Source organism: Poeciliopsis prolifica, unplaced genomic scaffold (genome assembly GCF_027474105.1).
Source record: "Poeciliopsis prolifica strain line A6 unplaced genomic scaffold, Auburn_PproV2 SCAFFOLD008, whole genome shotgun sequence".
Taxonomy (NCBI): Eukaryota; Metazoa; Chordata; class Actinopteri; order Cyprinodontiformes; family Poeciliidae; genus Poeciliopsis; species Poeciliopsis prolifica.
Genome location: NW_026562383.1, coordinates 14,775,861 through 14,790,908, shown reverse-complemented (window position 1 = coordinate 14,790,908; position 15,048 = coordinate 14,775,861). Strand labels below are relative to the sequence as shown.

At 36.8% G+C, this 15,048-nt stretch overlaps 1 protein-coding gene across 4 annotated transcripts in view; it reads right to left on the bottom strand.

The window, feature by feature from the left end:
* Positions 1 to 15,048, bottom strand: part of agap3 (ArfGAP with GTPase domain, ankyrin repeat and PH domain 3) — a 139,749-nt gene that overhangs the window by 40,361 nt on the left and 84,340 nt on the right. For all 4 annotated transcript variants that reach the window (XM_055033864.1, XM_055033867.1, XM_055033865.1 and 1 more), the window contains 3 exons: positions 14,861 to 14,944; positions 9,243 to 9,347; positions 7,055 to 7,226 (listed from right to left, as the gene is read on the bottom strand). In XM_055033864.1, the coding sequence (XP_054889839.1) occupies positions 7,055 to 7,226; positions 9,243 to 9,347; positions 14,861 to 14,944 (361 nt within the window). The remainder of the gene's footprint in view (positions 1 to 7,054; positions 7,227 to 9,242; positions 9,348 to 14,860; positions 14,945 to 15,048) is intronic.

Below are 15,048 nucleotides of genomic sequence, written 5' to 3'. Positions count from 1 at the left end.
ACTCCTGCATAAAGGGGAGGATAATGTAATTACAGCACAGAAATAATCAGCTTGGGGCATTAAAGGAGAACTACATGCACACACAGCTCCATCCAGGTCTGAGTGAGGAGCACTTTACACTAACAACAATGACCATGATCAAACTGAAGTCCAAGGGAAATTATTTCATACCAGCGCGGTCAAGTCAGTGGTTGTAACAGTTATCCCTGTGATAAATGTAAATGTATAACTACACAAAGCTTTTTGTCAGATTAATTTTACAAATGAACTAAGCTAATTAGTAGCTGTGCCTTGTCAAAGATTATGTCATTCCAGTCATTGATGGTTCAAATTCACAACAGTTTGGTAATGTAACATTTAGTAATAACAGGAATAATTCTTCATGAGCAGTTCATTCTGTTTTTTTTTTTTTTTTTTTTTTTTTTTTTGCTTGTTTGTTTTTTAAATACACTGCCATTGATCCTGATTAAAACATAAAGGCAAAATGCTAAAGTTTTCTGTCTAAAATGAAGAACACGTTTAATGCTTTCGAAAATACCGCTTACACAAATTCACTTTTGGGAAAGAAGATGATTTAAAAAATCTAAAATTCAAGTTAATGTTCTGCTCTCTGCTCTGAATACAGGAAATAAAAAAAATAAAACAAATTTTGGCAGGATTTTTTATGTTCTAACCTTACGATTTTAACAACAGAAAATCCAATCATAGCATAAAACTACATGAAAGTTTCTGACAGAAATAATGAGAATTACACCTTTACAGTTTATAGAATTTACTTTTACTGTCATTTAGGGTTTCCTGGAAATAAATTGGCATATTACTAATTAATCATATCGATGATTGCAGAGAAATAATTTTATAACAAATCTAATTATTTTGTTTTGAAAATAGTCAATGTAACTTTTACTTTTTAAAATTCCTAACACTTTTAAGGTTTAAGTTTATAATATTGCAATAAACGTCTTTTATACAAATGATACATACTTTTAAGTCATTTTCTGCAAACACTAATGAACTCTTCACAGTACAAAATCCCACTGTGGACTGTATTGTCATGCATATAAAGAGATAACAAAAGCCATATAATGTCTACTGCAGGCTATCCGGGGCTGGGGTGTTAAGTAGAGGCGATGGATTAGCGGGGAGCAGCTCTGCCTTGCTTCTCATTTCTCTTTTGGCTGGGCCGTCAGTGGGCTGATGAGCCATGACGAGGCCTGACCCCTCCGTGGAGTTGTTGCCATTATGTACAAGAAGTGAGATAATGAAGCATTCATGCTAATGTGGGCCGGGCAACACATCATCTGCAGTGGTGTAATCCACCGCCATCATCAAGACCAGTGCCCGCATTCCCGCCCCCCCTCCATTTCCCATTCTGCTGTGGCAGCTAGTCCCACCACAAGCCACTTAAAACATTTGTGTTCACAGTTGTGCATCCAACACTAAAAACAAGGCTTGAAAAACAACTTTAACCCTTCTTTGTGTTGCTCGTACTGAAGTATCTTAATGTTTTCTTACTATAAGTAATAACAACTGCGTTGTTCACACCTAGCACTGCTTCTTACTGGTTTAATAAAATTTCCTTAGCTATTATTAGAAGCACAATACATAGTTAGAGGCTTTAATTGCTTAGCTGTTACCCCAAAAACAAACTGGTTTTCCAACTTGCAACTAGAAAATTATCAACTTGGGTATGATATGGATCCCACATAGGAGCTCTGATTAGGAACATAAAACAAAGTAGTTCTTTTGTTAACACAGTTGGCCAATAAATATTTTTCATTACATCAGGTTGAGACTTGATTAAATGATATTGCTCAAAATTATTAATGTTCAAAGTCTTATTAATGGGAAAATAATAGCCTAAAAGCTCATTACCACATTACCCCATTACTTAAAAGCAATGGGGTAATGACTCCCCATTGCTCTTAAGTCCTCTGTGTGGCATTATTTTGATAACTATGTACAAAAAAGAAATGAAAACATCTGGAAAAACTGTAAAATGTTACATGTTAACCGTTAGCCACCGACAACGCAATATTTGGCTTCTGCATCCCCTGAGCATTATTCAATTTACAATACAACCTTAGAGTTAGACAACCACAGTACATGGACTCATCAAAGCTGCAAGGTAATATTCTATACCGACTTCAGATTCTTTAAAAAACAGTTTGTACATGTGTAAAAAAATATTACATTTTTTTCTTTATTTTGCTAATAAATACTGTTTATAAATGATACCCATTTAGTTGAAAATGATCCTTTCAATCGTCTGAACTTGCACTCATGCCACTGAATTGAACTGAATCAAATTTAGTTTAACTGAAACATAATGAATAAAATTTAATTGCAGTGAAGTGTGCTGAAACAAATCGCATCAAATGATTTTTTTGATCATTTTATTGCATTAGTGCCAGATAATTTAATAGGCAGGGGTACCTGAGCCTACTGACTACACACATGTAACAACACAGATTCTGAAAACAACAAAAAGAAATTCAGTGTTTCTCCCCAGATATTGCTCAAAATTGTTCATGTGAATCTAATACAGCATATCATTCTGTCTTGGGAGCGAGGTGTATCATCACAGTCCTAGCCAAAATTCCTACACTAGAAAAAAAAAAAAAAACGTTTATTAGAACAATAAGGAAAATACGACATAAAACCATAAATTAAACTGGTGACAGCATGTATTAATAAACTGACACTTCAACTAATTAACAGTAAAATAATTAATTTAATCTAAAAATAGATTAAGAGGCCAGATTTTGGCAAAAATATTCAATTTACTCTGCTCAGAAGCAGTCTGTTTAAGCATTTTATGAAGTGGATATAGACGGTGAATCAGAGTCAGGAGACGTTAAAACACAGGAGGTGAGCAGCTCTCTTTCTCCCACAGGATTGATTAGAACTGACTGGGTCCATTAATACTTTGATACAGTATATCCGTCGTCAGTGACACGGCAGCATGCGTGTTAACAGCGAGGATCATATTTAAGACGGTTCCGCTCAGCACCCAGCAGAGGAATTAAACCTGGCCACTCCAGCAAACTTGCGGGCGCATGCGTTCTCACATTTACTCGGTGTCTTCTCAACCTTTCCTCTTCATCTTCCCATCTCCGCCATCCACTCCGCCCCTCCTGCTCTCTGTCGCTATCCCTCTTCTCCCAGTGATTATAAAGGTCTTTAGATCTAAGGAATGAATGAATTACCAAAGGCAAAGACAAGGCTTGTGATTTAGACGCTGTGAATGAAAAATTACCCCTTTGTTCCTTTCATCAATTGCATGTCTAATGAAATCAAAATCCCGATCGCATAATCAGAAGAGGGTCCTCCACCCAGAGACAGACCTGATGTGATTTGTAACCTTTCTTTTCCTAAGTGGAGATTAAGGCAAATCTCCCTCACATTGTTTCCTGCTGCAGAAATTGATAGTCTTTCCAAGGAAATTAACATAGTTGGGTTGGAAAAAAAAGAACATAAAAAGTGAGAAGACAAATCCTAGTTGATACTGTTTCTCCTTGCCTGTCCTGTTTTCCATGACTCTCCTCAATCTACAGCTCAAGGTTAGCAGGTTGTGGGATTAAACAACCTTTAGTTAAAGTCCTGAGCTCTGTAAACTCCTAAATCTTCTGCTTTTGATTGATTAACCCAGTAAGGGAAGACAGCATTTGGTCATGTTTAACTGTAACCTGTCTGGTAAGGTCTTGCCCAGTGACCTGTCTTTGGCTCTGAATCAAACCTCAGCAGGTTAGCTTCAGCCTGACTGATGGAAACACTGCCTATTTCTCTGATGAGGGAGCTCCCCTCCCTCCAGGGCTTTCTTCGCTAATTAGTATTAATTACTCTTAATTACTCTTAATTCTAGCCCTTTACCCAATCTCTGCTTTCACTTCTATATGCCTAGCAGAATCCTTGGAGACACTGGTGTTTCATCTCTCTGGAAGCAAAGTCCAGGGTGACATGTAACCAGGTCAGTGTCACATTAACTCACAAAGATGCTTTTTTGTTATTTCGTTCCTTAAATATGAGCATAGCATTTAATATCCTTTAATTCCCTTCTCAGTAATCAAGAGAATTAATAGATATGTCATATGTGGCCATTAAGTCATCACTGAGAATAGTAGTATTATAACTAATTTGCATCAATGTAACCTACACAACGCAGATAATTAACCTGTTGGGAGCAATTTCTATGATTTATCACAGAATAAAGTAAGTTCAGTAATAAAAGACTAATTGGATTATCATTAGTGATTGAACATGTGATTTCTTTGAGGCAGTGACTGAAAGAGAGCATAGGTCCACTATAATACACCATGCTGTTTCAATTTTAAAAGAACAACTGAATGCTACTGTCACATGTAATTTAAAGTGGCAGTGCGTTGTAATGGAGTCACCTATCAGCAAAAGGAGTGTACTTATTTAGTGCAAGTTTCTAGGTAAAAAGGTTGGTCCTTTATCGATTTCATATCAATTAGAAAGCACAGGACAAGCCCTTTTAGATGTATCTAATAAGTTAAAAGGCTAAATATGTACAGACCACAGAAAAGCCTACCACGAATAGTAGTGAACAGTACTAAACAAATTAATAATGGTAATCATATAACATCCAGCAGTCAGTTTTTAAACAGGGTATAAAGATAAGAAAAATTACCAGTCAAATAACCACTCATACTCACTGACATCGGGAAACAGATTCAGTATAGTCACCAAAAGCCACATGAGAGGGTACTGGGACAGCTTCGATATTTCTCACAATGAAAAATGGTAAATGGGCTGCACTCTGCAGCACACATTCACTCATCCATCCTCCTAAATGTGGATAAATTCATACACCAATGAACAGGCTCGGTAAAAAACACAAGGTATCGTGTGGCAAGGAGCTGGATTCAAACTCACAACCTCTTGACAGCTATTCCTCCAATTTCGCAGTAACCTTACCAGCATCTCTAATCCACCTAATTCCTCGCCCCCATGAGGTTTTGCGATTTATGGGCGCGACTTCAGCAACCAGAACCGCCATGTTAGCAACTCGCCAACTGGCTTTCATCTGAGGTTTTAGGTTATAAAATATGTGGGAACACCAGCTATCACAGCTTAAATGCAGTGGCATTGTTTTCTGCAACCTACAGCTATTGCGGGGAGTGATGGCGACTTGACCCCAAGTAACCCGCACTCGCATATGTAGCTACTTCATTGACTCAGTTGTTCAGGATGCAGATGCGAGTTTCTCGAGGTTCTGGTTCTGATGGACTAAATAAACCCAGATATTTTATTGTGTCTTATAGAAATGTATTGCTGGCCCAAATATAATGATAAACTTTATTATTTTAAAAAAATTCAAACGAAAATAAAATTCACGTCACACCAAGCTACTATGTAGTTTTGCTGTTACACTGTTGGCGCAAAACGGCAGCTCAAAACTCTGATCAGCTTCACTTTTTTCTCTTCTTCAGAGAAACGAGCTGCTCATAGTGCTGCTAATTCACAGTCATTCCGTCGCAAAACTTAACGTGATTAAACTCATAATTACGATCCTCTGTATTGAACAGCTCTCTGATAGCAGGTGGCGTGTCCGTAAAAAAGTTTCACTAAATATTGTACAATGATCGAAAAGAGAAATGTAATTTCTGTCATGAATACAGTTCAGCAAAACACCTTACAAATTACAGTGAAATATCACAATATCCGGTGGACGCCGGAAGTAAGGCTTATAATTCCTGTTCCTGGTTAGCAGGAGCAATCTGCTCCTAATGACCTCCTGGTCTCCCAGGAATAAGCTGGATAGGGATGGGCACTGATTTAAAAAAAAATAAAAAATTAAAAACAAACAAACAAAAAGAAAACCCACAAGTTTGAATAGTTTTGTGCATTTACCTAAACAACGTAGTTTTCCTCACAAATTGTAACTGGCTTACAACAGGTTACTTCTGTTGGAGATAGACTAAAGACAGAAGAAATCAAATCCCTGAAAACATTTCAATGGTATTTTAGGGTGTTTTATAATACGGATCCATATTGTTGTAAGGATAACAAGTGTAAATGATGGCATATGAAAGGTTTGTATGTTTGGACTTTCAAGAAGCTTTTTCGTGAGTGATATTCTATGGCGGCAGTCTGGCTGTGCATGATATGTAGAAGAATAGTCTTTTTGCCCTCCAACGTTGTAAGCAGGCGCAAAATTTCCTGATGTTACCAATAACATGCAGGGGGTCCATATTTATAAATCTGATTATGTTTAAGCCAGTAAGGATAAAAAGCTGTGAACCTCCCAGCACATCACAGATTTTTGTCTTGTCCCCAAATTCTGGAACGTCTGAGTTCAAATTTGCCATTTCACACTTTTTGTGAGACCTTAAATTGTGTTGTCAAAACACTGGTTTTAAACATGCTATCATTGCAGCCACTTTTACTTTAAAACAGAGTGACATACGAAACCATGATTTTCACAGACTTCTGAGCCCTTCTTTGTTTTTGTTTTTTATTATTGACTTGCACCTAAAGTTAATGATGACCTGGCTAAAGTGTGAACTGGATTAAGACACCTGTTTTTGTGTTTCAATACTGCAGGTAAAGAGAAGACCATTAATAATGCCTGCCATATTATTGCACCTAACTCTGGTGTTAAAGTTGAAAAGGTGTATAAAAACCTGACCGCAGTAACACCAAGTCAAGTGCTGAGAGCCAACACAGGTGTGTGCTGCCACGTTTTTCCACAAATAATCAGATGTTTCTTTCTTTCCATTTTAATGGGTTCATTAAAATGGAATGTGTCTTGAATGTATTATGTATGAAACATTTGTAGAAACCATTATCTACTTTATTTAATTATCAACAGAAAATATTTCTCCTGAGGTCACAGAAATAATTTTGTTGAATTTTGAATTTCCCTGTTTAAATCATAATTCGTAAGGGTCTTAGGCTGTTTTTACTAGTTAAATAATTCCAGTTGGCAGATATTCTAGATATAGTGCCTCTGATATCAACTGATAAGTAAACAAAGTTGTATAAAATAATGTGTCATTTAGATTTCTAACTCAGCAGGGACTCTGACCTGTGTTTCCAATACCAAGTTGCAGGGCGCTGCGATCCTTCGTTAGTCCGTTGGTTTTGGGACTTGCACTTGGCGCCACAGTGGTCACTGCTCTGGGTGGTCGCTTCCCTGGTACCTTCACTGTTGTCCTCAGCAAATCAATCTCCTTTCCATGCACATTCTGCATGTAGTCCTATAGACATTAAAAAAAGAAGAAAAAAAAAAAACAGGAATAAGACGACATTCTTCGATGAGATATCTGACTAACTGCACACAGAGGGCCACTGAGAAGAATCCAAGAATTACGGAAGAAAAACAACTTAAAAGACTATTCACTTTCCATCTACATTATTCACAACCCACCTTAGACCCTCCAATAAGGTTGTGTGATGGTGGAAAAATGATTGTAAAGCCATTATACATCACCTGTGCCCACGCTGTTCCTCTAAATAGCAAGATGTTGGGCTTAATGAATGTAGACCGTCTTTTTTTTTTCTTTTTTTTCAATTTGCCCATTTGATTTGTTTTAAAGTGACTACTTTCCAAATGTGGGAAGCCAAGGTGAAAATCATCAGGCTCAGCAGAAAAAAAAAACCCAGATAGAGGCGAGCTCGGCCTTTGCCGTCCCCCCAACGGCTCCTCTGCTTTATTACCGTGTCATAAAGCACTCATTTCTTTCCCAAGCCTCCTCGCTAATTACCCAGTGAGCGCTCTCATTTCATTTTATTGCTGGAATTAACAGCCAGATCGAAGCGTGCAAAGCTATTAAGATGTGTGATTAAGCCACATTCAATTAGTTTCTACAAACAATTTAATTGATGTAGCAGATAGAATTAACAGAAGGTGATTGTGTAGATGGCTTGGCTGACTGCGAAATTAAAGGTTCCCCTCTTCCACTCTCTGGCTGCCTCCCTCCTTTTTTTCCTTTTTCCACTCCTTCTCTGCTCCGCTGCTCAGAATGAGTTGGAGCCGTTACCCTGTTAATGTAACTGTCTGCCTTATTTCACCTTCTCCTGTAAGTCAACAGATTCATAGATTCATAGATTGCCCCGGTGACCTGTAATAGCTGTAATGATCAAGAGATAGCCTGTTCAGTCAATTACATACATCAGCGTAGCCCGGCACTGCTCCACTTTAACTGCCTGTAAATTAAACCACTAACATACTGTCAGAGGAACAAGGCCACACACACGGTTCACGTCTAACTGTTGGACTGGTTTTGGAAGTTTGGGCTGTCTCATTAGACACAAAATGCTGCTTGTATCTTTCATTTGATGGGGCCAAATGATCTAAACACTTCAATCGCAGGACTGGAAGAATCACAGGTTGATGGGAGGGGAATTTGGAGGGGGGCATCTCTAACGCAGTGCAGGTCTCCTAAGCTGTCTGCTGCCAGCCAGCCAAGTGTTTAAGAGGTATTAGCGGCCCAGCGGGATTCTGACAAAGATGGATGTAGGAGGCTGGACAGGCTCCGCTGCCATGCAGTGAGAACCATTATAAATAAAAGCCAGCGTGGAGTCCGGGAGAGGCATGTCTCCATTAGCCAGTAACATGGATGGGCAACGCAGGAAAAGCTAAGATCACTGAGAAACACACCCTGTTTTTATGCTAACTTTAGAGTCAAAAGGTTACCTACTTTATACTTTATACAGTGTCTTGCCTACACTGTTCAGGCCCTTTGAACTTCTTCACGCTGTCCTATTACAACACACACGTCTATGTCTTGTATTGGTATTTTTGTGATCAACAAAACATCATGTAAAGTTGTGAAACAGAGAAAAATTTGATTGTTTTATAAACATCATGACAGAAAATCTGAAAACTGTATATATAAGGGTATATTGTAGGAAAGAGAGTTTAAAACACTGACAAGTCAGACTTGCAGAAAATATCAAAATAAAGGATCATTTTCAGTCCACTTCACAACCACGTGTCTAAGTTATGTTACTCTGTCACATGAAATTTCAATAAAATACATTGAAGTTTGCAGATGTATGACAAAATGTGAAAAGTTTTAAGGAAGTTGAATGCTATTGTAAGCCACTTTAAAGCATGCATATGGCTGTAATCCATATACTATAGTAATATAGTATATTACACTAAAGTTAATAAAGTCCCTTGAGGATAACATACAGTAGGGTAACACAACCATAATATACAAAGGAAACAGAAATGCAGAAGGGAAGAAGGGGAGGAGTTTGTAACTCACATGTAAACTGGGGTGGTAAGTGAGGACGCCATTATCACACAGTGTGACATATTTCTTTTTCCACTCCTTGTTGAGGGATTTGCCACTTCGCTTCAGAAGGATTCCCTGTAAGAGAGAGCGCACCACGGTGAGCATATGTTCTTCCAAAAGCAGCATGGTTGATGATACCAGCCATTATGGATGTTAAATACCATAAAGCTGTTTTATTATTGCACCAGATTTGCTATGGTGCTTATCTAAAGAATTATCTTTGTTGGCAAAGGGAAGAAAGTGAAATGGCAACTTCATAGGCTAATTGGAAGCAATTGTACATCAAAACATACAAAATTATAGAAAATAATCACCTGTTTGTTCCTGTTCTGATACAGTCTGACTGGTGATAGGTACAAATAGTTTGATCTTGCAAAGTTTTACTGGCTCAAAGATTAGATCAAAAAGAGACAATCCAATTTGCCAAGCCTCCTCCTCTCATTCATACACATAATAAGTTGAACTCTTGAAGACCCCAAAATCCTGGGATTAAAGAGTGTGATCTTTCCTCTTCAAAGGCCACTCACCCCTTATTCTTTTCTACTTTATCTTTCGGGGGCATTTTAGGGCCTTCCTTATCTGCAGAGTAAATCCACCGGTAAACAATGCAGTTCCTCTGCAGGAGGTGACCAAACGCTGCTGAGTGCAAGGGCCGGGAGGCTCTCCGGGGTTAAATAGTGAGGAGGGGCCCGCTTAATTAGAGGATTAAGCGGGGCAGTGTTTGTGCTTTTACAGCCCTCACCCATGTGCGTGTGTGTTAGAGGTGAGGAGGGGGGAGGAAGGATGTAACGTTTTTGCAAGTCAGTTCCATTCTGTGGCTTTTAATCCTGATTAACACATCAGGAAGAGGTGACCCTCGATGACCTGGGCACCAGGCTGTTTGCCGACAATCATCCTAATCCGAACCCTGACTCATCGGAGAGGGGGAGGCCAGTTCTGATGATGTGTGCTGGAATCGAAGTGTGAAAACTTTGGGTCCAGTCAGTGTTTCTGTAAATTTTCAATCAATATTTCCATTTTCCAACCAGAATACTGCTAAAAAGCTACAAAAAAGACACATTTATAAATACTGTTCTGAGCGAATAGACTTTGAAGCCTTTGTAAAATCATAATATTTTAATGGAGAAAAAAGAAAAGTAAACATCCAGTGACCAGAGGATTTATAAATGGGGGTTAGGACGGTTGTTGCTTCTTTCAGAAAGGAAAAAAAATATTATAAAACCATTATTTTATGTAAATAGGCCATGTCACTAATGTGGAAGCAGAAACAGCTGAATAAATATTTCTGCAATTTTATTTTTATTTTTCAATAAAAGCTTCTCGCAAAGCCTAACCCCTTCAGATTAACTAATATTAATAAAAATAAATAAATAAATAAAACAATTGCAAAATTCTCTTGGTGTAATTAAAAGTGATGATTTTACATTTAAACATTTTAAATGTATTTTTTTTATGTTTAATAAACATTCAGATATTGCTCTCAAGCATATGCTAAGCAAACCTTGATGGAAACAGTACTTCAAATCCAAATGTAAAATATTCAAATCAAACAATACAGACACATTTCTCTCAGTTTTGATAAAACATTTGCAGCAATACTGTTATATTGTTGCATATTAATATGGGTAATTAGTGAACATACAAGCACAGTTAAAGTAATGCAAATATATTGTCCTAGTTAAGAAAAATGAATCCATTTACAATTCAAAAAGCTCTAAATGAAGAAAATTACACTATCGCAATTATGTCAAATATAATGTATAATTCTTTAGTGTCCGTGGGTCTCTGTTTCATAAGAACTGATACTTTAGGGATTTTTTAGGAAGAAATATTGTGTCCTTTGATCAATAAGTTGCTGACTGCTGAAGCTCTTCTCCATTCAATCAATAAAAGAACAGTAAACACTTTTTAAATGGCTCTCTAATCATACAGGGTAAATGATCCAGTCAAATGGCCTCCAGCAACTTCATAATGCATGTTTTACAAGCAAATATGTTGCTCATCTTGTGGCCTTACTGAGGCATACACAAATCTATACATCCAATCAGACCAAAGCCTGATATTATTTGTCAAAGCTGCGATGTGGATCGATAGAGGTGAGAGAATTGTGTGAATATCAGCTTTTCTATTTTTCTATAAGAAAAACAGGTGCAGTTAAACAAATGAAGTATTTCAGTTTTTCAGTTCACCGACTGAAAATTGTATAGATTAATGTCACAGTGAAATGTTTCAAGTGTAACAATTGCTTACTCGAAAAATCTACATTTTGAAGCACAGAAAATTGGATTACATAGGAATACAGAAATGCTATACTATCATCAATTTGTAAAAAAAAAAAAAATTGAGTGGAAGGAAAAATGCAAAAGCAACTTAAAATGTCAGCATCTTAAATGACCTCGACCAAACAACGCGGATGAGATGAAGGCTGCTGTTAAAGCTACCAGGGCTTTCACTACACTGCAGCCAAGTCGCAGGCTGATTGCCAAACTGGTGTGATTTAAGCACCGGCCCAACATTTCTGTCTTAAATATGTTGTTCTTTATTGGTCTTATGTAATATTCTAATTGTATTTTCTAAATAACTGCTTTAAGTACATCACTTTGTGTGATCATCTGTTCTGGGTTGCACATTTTAATTGAATAACTAAAATAAATTCTTAATTACTGAGATGCACTTAAGATAAAATTAATCTATGACTTGGTGGTTATTGGCAATAGATAAAACTAATGTCCAGAGGCCATTTTGGGAAAAACGCATTAGTTCAATTTTAAATAGCTTTATGTGCGTCTAGAGTATTTCTCCTTCAAATTTATACAAATCCAAAACACAAGTGTGTACACAAATATGTGGGACATTTCCAAAACAGCCTCAGATGTGCTGCCTGTGTCCATACAGTTGTCAGCTCAACACAGAACAGCCAGCCTGATTGTCTCCTTTAGTTGGACGAGCAGGAGAAAAGCTGCATCCTGCCAACATGGCTAACTGATAGGTTGGTTCTCTGTGACACACCAGGAGAGAAGGGGGTGAAATAAGTGTGTGCTGGGCTGGGGAGGGGGATACAGAGGGGGTCCTGTGAGCAAGAATGCCACTGATAGAGGCTCCTCAGCAGTGACTACATTGTTATCTATGCTCACTTTTATACACTGGGAGGAGGAGCAGAGGGATGTGCTGTAATTTGGTCTGTTGGGGTGAGGGGACACTGGCAATTAAGCTCACATTGATGCTTTGATCTTACTGATTGTGCATTCAACTGGTCCTGTGATCAGAATGGAGCCAAACTGTTCCCATCACCAAAAAGCAATGACAGAAAAAGAAACACTTTCTGGATAAAGAAGTTGAGTGTGAGGTTGCCAGGCCAAAACTTGCCATATCAAGGAAACTAGTTGTGAAATATGTGTTAAATATAATTGACATTTATGGTAGATCATACAAAGTAGAGTAATCAAGTTAACTTGAAAACTAAATTCAAATGTAAATTAAACTGATCTAGCAAAAGGTGAGTTTTACCAATACCAGATGGAAATGTAATGCTTCAAAGGTGTAAGTAAAAGATTTTGTCTTTTCTCCTTTGTGATATAATTTTCTCATTTTTAAGTCTGAACAAGTGGAAAAATGATTTAAATGACCACTTTAGTATAAAATAAGCGTGACACTTTCGCTGCATTTTTAAGATGTTTTATCCATGATGAGAAAAATTTACCATCACCACCACAGATTTGCCATCGAAGAGATTTGGTATCTGTAATAAATACAAAAGGATGTTTCTGATTGAGTGCGGCGGCTTTCAAAGCCTCAACCTGCTATTATTTCTCCTGGAAAGAAGCCTTAGCAATTTTCTTCCAAAGGGAATGAGGAGGTCTGGCTCAAAAGAAGAAGGACATTATCCTCTATCATCTGCAGGTAAAGAGGATAATATGGGGCTACTGACCCGCTTTGAAAGGCCCTCATATAATCACGAGTGATTACTAATCAAAGTGTCCTTTACTTCTGCTCAGGTTACCGTTGTATACCTTCACAAATGATTTGGACCCTGTTCACAACTTCAAAACTGCAACATGTATACCCATTAAAAAAATATAATAAGGGAATTAATAAGACAAACAAACTAATGAAATTAAATTAGTAAAATTGAAGGAAACAAAAATTCTAGTTATGTTAAAGTTTCTTGATAGAAAATAAAAAAGTGGTGTTTTTGTAGAAAATATTTATATTTGCCACTTCGCCTTGCTTCATTTGCATGTCATGTTGCATGGCTTAATCGGCAAATTTTTAGAGCAAGTATAAAAATAACACAAATATTGAGTTCGTGTACTTTTTATTATTTAATTAAATTCATATCCAATTACAAATGTTCAGCCTGACTATGTGTCCATTCTGATCTATATTGTAATATTAAATTAGAAGTGACCAAAACAACAGTCTCTTGAATTATTATCTTTTGTTGTTATTGCAATTTGTTAAATTGAAGTTGCAATAACTGTAATCAAAGTTTAGTCACAAGATTTTGAGAATTAAAAATGTAGTTAATGGAACTTCCAAAAGTTTAAAGAATTTATGCCACATTTATTGCTTTCGTGGCTATAACAATGGTAATTTAGTAACAGTAGTTCTGAATACAAATACAATTGCTCACAGTTGTTAAATATAAACAAGTCTCAACCTGAAGTTGCATCTTAATAAGCTAAGTGTGGTTTTTCAGATAATAAATCCGATAAGCATGTCTTTACGCTAAACTGCATAATTTATACAAATAGAAGATCCTGTGTTATTTTTTGTTATTCTGTGTCGCCATCTAGTGGCTTAATAAACATTACAAATCATTACAAAAGCCTTTTCCACTGTATCATATATATATATATATAATAACAGAAATATAGACAAATAAAAGTTTTTAAACTTTAAAGAGGGCAAAATTATTAAACTTACACTAAGAAACCTGAATTTAGCCAAATGTTGCACACATTTCTGTTGGATTTTTAGATAACAGATGAATAAATACTTAGTCTATTTTTAACCATTTTGATTATTTTTAATGTTGGCTTGTTTTAACTTAAAATGTGCTCAACAATTATAGATCAATTTATAGGTTGACTGAGTGTTTGACACAAAGAAATATATTTAAAAAAAAAACAAAATATTTGGCTGCAAGTTAAGTTGATAAATAGCGATTTTGAACACAAAGCAAACTTTTGTCATTAACTTTGGTTAGAAACAAGTTTTCTAATTTACTCTAAAATTCTGTAAATTCTAAATACAAATGTGAGAAATATGCGAGTTGTACATAAGTCATAAATATTCATAATAAATGAAGTCTTTGTGGTTTCAGGAAAGCAATTTTGCAACATGTCAAAAACATTTTAACTAATGGGACTAATCTAGCAACAGAAACTTGTGCTACAAACAGAAGTATGTCACGATATTTTTTGTTTTGTGTGGCCATCTAGTGGTGACAGCCTGACATCATTCTGGTTGTTATATTACAATCATCACGTCACTTAAAATAAACAGCTTCTGTTGAGACAATCATGGATTCATACTTACCTAAGGAATTATGCGAAATGAAATCAAAAACCAGTAAAACTGCTCACCTGTTTGATAGGTATGGCCCTTCCACTGCCTATGCTGTCTGTTTTACTGTCAACGGTCTTTGCTTGCTCACTGCCTTTCCGTGACTGCAAGAGAACAAGAGAGTCAGTCAGTAAGTGAAGCGACACACTGAATAAAAGGCAGACTGGGAGCCGTGGGGAAGTGAATGAAGTGTTTCTTGTATGTTGGG